This window comes from Gordionus sp. m RMFG-2023, chromosome 2 (genome assembly GCF_954871325.1).
Source record: "Gordionus sp. m RMFG-2023 chromosome 2, tfGorSpeb1-WG-v2, whole genome shotgun sequence".
In the NCBI taxonomy this organism is placed as follows: Eukaryota; Metazoa; Nematomorpha; class Gordioida; order Chordodea; family Parachordodidae; genus Gordionus; species Gordionus sp. m RMFG-2023.
This window is the reverse complement of record NC_088776.1, coordinates 19,332,659-19,338,642: the sequence shown is the minus strand read 5'-3', so window position 1 is coordinate 19,338,642 and position 5,984 is coordinate 19,332,659. Positions and strand designations below refer to the sequence as shown.

The following is a 5,984-nucleotide window of genomic DNA, read 5'->3' as shown; positions in this document are numbered from 1 at the left end:
GGGACATTCGTATTTTTGATAAAAAAATATATTAATCCCATAACAATTCATTTAGTTAATTAAATTAATGTATCTATCTAATAACTCATAATATTTAATAATTGTACAAGACTAGCATCTAAAAGAATTTAATTTTAAAAAAGATAAATAAAAAGTAAATTTAGAGCATTAAGGTCATTCAACAGTTAAATTTATGCTAGTTCCTAATTTAGCAGTCAATTCTGCTTTTAATTTATCCTTGATTTTAGTTAGTTCTTCAATTTCATTGGCTATTTCCATTTTGCGTTTTTGGTAAAGTTCAGTTTGTTGTTGAATTTTGTTTTCAATATCATCTTTATCACATAAAACAAAATTTTCGCCTATCATATATGTAAAAAGGTGAGTTAAGAATTGTATTTTATATAATTGTATGTTTTTTTTTCAATTAAAATAATAAAAAAAGGATATGGAATATCATTTTCTTCAGTAATTAAGATCTCTTCTGATGCATCTTTTAAAGAATCTAAATCTTTCTATAAATTAATTATAATAATCATAATATAAAATAAAACTTTTATTTGATTTAGTTCTACATTAAGTTCAGTGTCTTTAGCATGAGTTATCGCAAATTGATTAATTTTCTCTTGATCCTCTTTTTTAATATTAATATCCGAGTCCTAAATAAAATCAGTTTTCATTATTAATACACAATTATATACATCTGATTTGGTTATCATTTTACAAAATTAATATAAATTTTATGAGTAAGCTAAAATGGTTCGGCACACCTTATGTTTTCAGTGCACCCTCAAATTAATGAATATGGAAATTTTATTATTTTTTTATATTTAATATTGGTTTTAAAATTTATATAGCAATGAATAAGGAAAATTTATATTATTTTTCTTGTGTGGGTATATAATGTATTAAACTGTTTAATTAATAAAGAACTGTTTTTAAATTTAAATGAGACATAGTTTTGTCTAGATACATTTAAAATATAGAAAATCGATATTTTTCGATGCCTTTTATTACTTTATATTATATTTTATTATTCCATTTGAGCGCGGATATCCTCCTTAGTCCCCTCCCTACCTCCTGTCTCCCAAAAATGTATGCATATATCTTAAACATTAATTTGTAAAAAAGAATGTAAAAGTTAATATCTTTTTAAACTAAAACTATTGACTATAATTTATACTTTTTTGGAAAAAATTATTTATATATAAAAATAAGTAAAACCAAAATTAAGCCAAAGATAAGTCTTAATGAAAAAGTGAAAAAGTGATTAACTTTAATATTTTTTTTTAAGTAAAATTTAATTATCAAATTATTGATAAAATTAAATTATAAATTAAATAAAAATAATTATCGCACAATACAAACAGTGAAATATTATATGTCGTAGATTTACAGTATTTCTAATTTAATCTAATATCGGATGACAATCAAATAGTTTTTACCAATAGTGAATATATATTTTACAAAAAATAATAAAATATTGATATAGACATCATAATAAAATATCTTTTAAAGAATGTAAATGAAAAAAAATTCTATATTTGTTAAATTAATAAACATATCTATTAATATTTAATTTTCTACGAGAACAAAATATTGTTACATTCATTTAAACATGAATTATAACTTTTAAAATTTTAATTCAACCATTATCAATCCTCTTTATTATTATTATTATTAATATTTATCAATGCAAATCCTAAGTGGTACGATGGATATTGAATGTGGAATAGATTATTGATCATTTTCATAGTTGGATAAAATCTTAAAAATACAAAACTCCGTTTAGTATTTTTTATTGAAAGAATAAAAAGGGGTATTGTTAAAAAAGGTAGGATCCCTAAGAATAAATATATAATTTAATTGAATAAAAATAAAAATTGTAAAATATATTGATTTTTTGGAATAGATATAAAATCCTATATAATATTATTTATAATAAATTTATTTGAGCATTATACAAAATATTTAGCAGGGATAATAGAGCAATGGTGGATCCGACAAAATGGTAAGCTTTTAAAAAATTAGGATCCTTAAAAATTGTTATATTAATTTAGTTAAATATTTAAAATGTACTTTGTATATTTTTCAGTTAGTTAGACAAAATATTCATCAGAGATAAAAATACTATTTAAAAATAAATATTAATGATGATATGAATAATTTGTAATATTTTGTAAAAAAGTTATATTTAATGTATTACTTTGATATCCAATACTCATGAATATTGTAATATAATGATGAAAATATTATGTACATTTATAATTATTTTCACTAATAGCAGCTTCTTGAGTAATAATGCTTAATGATTTTTATACATTTTATGTACTATTGGGAAAAATTTCCAAGCATCCAAGATCTTAATAATTTAAAAAAAATTTCTCAGGCTCACTTCAATCCCTACTAATTTTGAAAACCAAGCCAATATTAATTTTGAGAAATATTTTTTAAAACTAGTCCAACCCATAATAATTTTGAAAAAAATTTCCCAAGTCTGAAGATATTAAATTTATAATTAAGCCCAGTCCAACCCTTAAAAATTTTGAAAAAATTTTCCCAAGCCTGGAGATAATAAATTTATAATTAATGAAATGGAAATCTCTGATTTACCAATTAATTTATGAGTTATTACTGTTCTGTAGCATTATTACAAACGTACATGAAAATATAATATTATTAAAAAAGACTGTTAAAATATAAAATGGAAAATACACAAAGAATCATGACAAAATATGGTCTGCCCTAATATTATTATAAGAAATAACAAATATTACCTCGTATTATTGGAGATAACTCCAAAAATTAAGTTATGGAGAAAAATTCTCTGATGTACAAGTTAAATTGAATTAAAATATTAATAATTTGTAATATTTTGGAAAATAGATATATTTAATGTATTACTTTGACATCCAATGTAAAATTTTGTTATGATAAATTATAAGAATATTTAGGGTTTTAATATGGCATCCTACAGTTGCAGAGAAAACTTAAGTTATATAATCATCTGTTTGTATAGGAAAAAAAATAAATAAATAAAATCAACAAATAAAAAAAATATAAATAAATACGTAGCGATGACATGACGTCACGACGACGTAGTGAGGACATCGGAAAATTATAATATAGATAATATATTTTCACTAATTTTTTTAATACTAAGATTTATATCATTATTTTTACAGTCATAATATTATTTTAAAATTTCACCATGAGATCTTATGGATATATTTATATTATTATCAATTTTTTCTTTAGATACTAAAATTTTATTGTTTTTATAGTCATTATAATGATAATTTTCCTGTTTAATATTAAATTGAAGCAGGATTTTCAGTAAAGCGTCTGGAGATTGAAACTCCTTACCTCATCTGTCGATATGGCCCTAACTAAGTTTATATATCCAATCTGATATGATAATTAGAATTCAATGAATATAATCTTTTAGAATCATCTTTAATTTAGTTTGATCATATTTGTTCCCATTTGGTATAACAATTCCAGTGTCCATAATCTAATTTTTATTTATTAAGAAAAAATTTAAAAGAAATTTTAAAAGGATAATTTCCGCTACCGATTCCTATAAAAAAATTACATTGCTCTGTGTTATATTTTTGAATGCTACGACTTGGTCTTAATGGTTTTTGTTAAAATTAAAACAACTGTCATGTTTTTCCTAATATAGTCTGTCCATTTATCTTTCCTTATATGTTGGGAGGGGCCATGATTTTATAAACCTTTATATTTTTCTTGGTTATGGGGATAAAACAATAATGCAATTTTTTTTAAATTTAAAAAAAAATTAAAAATATAAGTAAACGCTTGTTACTTGTTTTAATTTAAATGCATTTCACTTGTTGCAAGTGAGTGCAAGCTTGAGTTGAAGTTTTATATAGAAAGTTGATTAATTTATTATCGATGTTAATTAGATCTCTCACTTACAATTCTTATTATAGTGGAATCTAAATAAAAGAAAGAATAAAATATATTTAAATAAATTAGGATAAATATATATATGAAAAGGTTAGCAGGGATCAAGGCAGAAAATAAAAGTTTTAGACGTATATTACGTGAATTTATTGATATTTAAATTAAAAAATATAATGATCACATATTCAAAAATAGTTTGCTATATATATTGACAATGTAATTTATCATAAATTGATCTTTTTTTTAAAAAGTTAAAAATAAATAATTGAATATTAGTTTGTTAAGTAAATTGATTTATAAAATATAAAATTTAATATTAGTTTATAAACAAATTGATTTAAAATAAAAAAAGTTGTTTTTAACAAAAAGAAAGAAACAATTTTTATTACATTTGAAATTATTTAAGTTACGCCATAAATGACTTAAGGATAAAAAAAAAATAATTTTTTAAAGTTAATATTATTTAACATTTCACACTTTTTTTTATTTTTATTACATTTGAAATATTTAAGTTACGCCATAAATGACTTAAGGATAAAAAAAAATAATTTTTTAAAGTTAATATTATTTAACATTTCACACTTTTTTTTTTATTTTTTATTTGCCCTCTGTCTGTAATTTAGTTGTATGTCATTCTTGCTCGTTAACCCCTTCGTTGATCTTTTGTACGTTTTATCTATTTAGTTCATAAAATCTTTCATAGTTTCGTCTTGATAAATGATAGTTATTTTGGTTGTAAAATCTTATCTTGCCTTGCTCCCTCCAAATCTTTTAAAAAAACAGTTTAGTATGTGATTCGACTTTGTCATCCTATTGTTAATTATTATCATAATTTGTTATTGAATAATTTTAGAATATATGTAATATTGAATAAGAATCGCCAAATAATCGAAATAGAATTAATTTAACGAATATCGAATTTTGAATAAGAATAATCAAATGTGTTGAATAATCGAAATAATATGAATTGATTGGTCGCGTTTTATTTTAATTTATTATATTATAAATATCGCGTTTTAAATAATAGCGTTTGATATAATAATTTTTATCGATATTAAATTTCAATTTTATTTATTTATTTTAAATAATTTTTTATTAATATTAAATTTCAGTTATTTTTATTATTTTTTTTTAAATTTTACTCCCTTGTTTTTTAAATCAAAAAATAACTCAAAATTACTGTTTTCTTTTATCTTCAATAAAAATAATGTTTTAAAGTGGTCAATGTAACTTACACATGGTTTGTCCTTAAAACATAATTTAGATTTCATTGTATTTAAAATTTTAATTTTGAAAGATTCGTCCACTTTATCATTAATTATATAAGGTAAATGTTTATTTGTATTGTCTACTCTCTTGATTTTTTTAAATTTATAAGTGTCAAGCTTTAATGATTTGGATTCTACTTTTTTAAAATTTTTGTGTATGGGAATTTCAACTATTTCAGTTTCATTAATTTTTTCAGTACTAAGATTTATATCATTATTATTTTTACAGTCATAATACTCTTTTAAAATTTCACCATGTGATTATTTATATTTTCATCATTTTTTATAATCACAAATGTTTTAAATTTTATTATATAATTTATTTCTTTTAGTTTATAAGGTTTTAATTCAATATCTAATTTTTTTATACTAAAAGATTTATAATTATAATTTCTTTTATAATAATGTGTTTCTTTATCCAATTTTCTATTTTTATAACAATTCTCATAATTAGATTTACTAAAATTTTTATTAGAACAATTTTCTTTTATTTCTGTAGCCGATTTATAATTACATAAACACTTTAATGTATATAATGTTTTATCATAACTCGAATTTAACTCTCTTGGAAACACTGCTTTCATGACTAAATATAATTCATCCGGTAAATTACCTATTAAGCTTAGAGTATTCTCACTATCATGAAATTTTAAATAATCATCTAATTTGTCAATGGACTTTGTTTTATTATTAGTATCCCAAATTGGTCTATTCATGATTTAAAGAAAAAAAATTTTTTTTTTGCTTTTATTTATTCTTTCTTCACTTTTTTTTAAAATTAATCATATC

At 20.8% G+C, this 5,984-nt stretch overlaps 1 protein-coding gene across 1 annotated transcript; it reads right to left on the bottom strand.

Annotated features, from left to right (window-relative positions):
- Positions 1–72: 72 nt before the first annotated feature.
- LOC135925089 (uncharacterized) lies at positions 73–798 on the bottom strand. Its single transcript, XM_065460256.1, has 4 exons — positions 699–798; positions 552–656; positions 449–512; positions 73–371 (listed from the first exon to the last, which is right to left on the bottom strand). Exons 1-4 carry the CDS (start codon positions 714–716, stop codon positions 175–177), a joined length of 384 nt encoding a protein of 127 aa, XP_065316328.1. The 5' UTR covers positions 717–798; the 3' UTR covers positions 73–174.
- Positions 799–5,984: the final 5,186 nt, after the last annotated feature.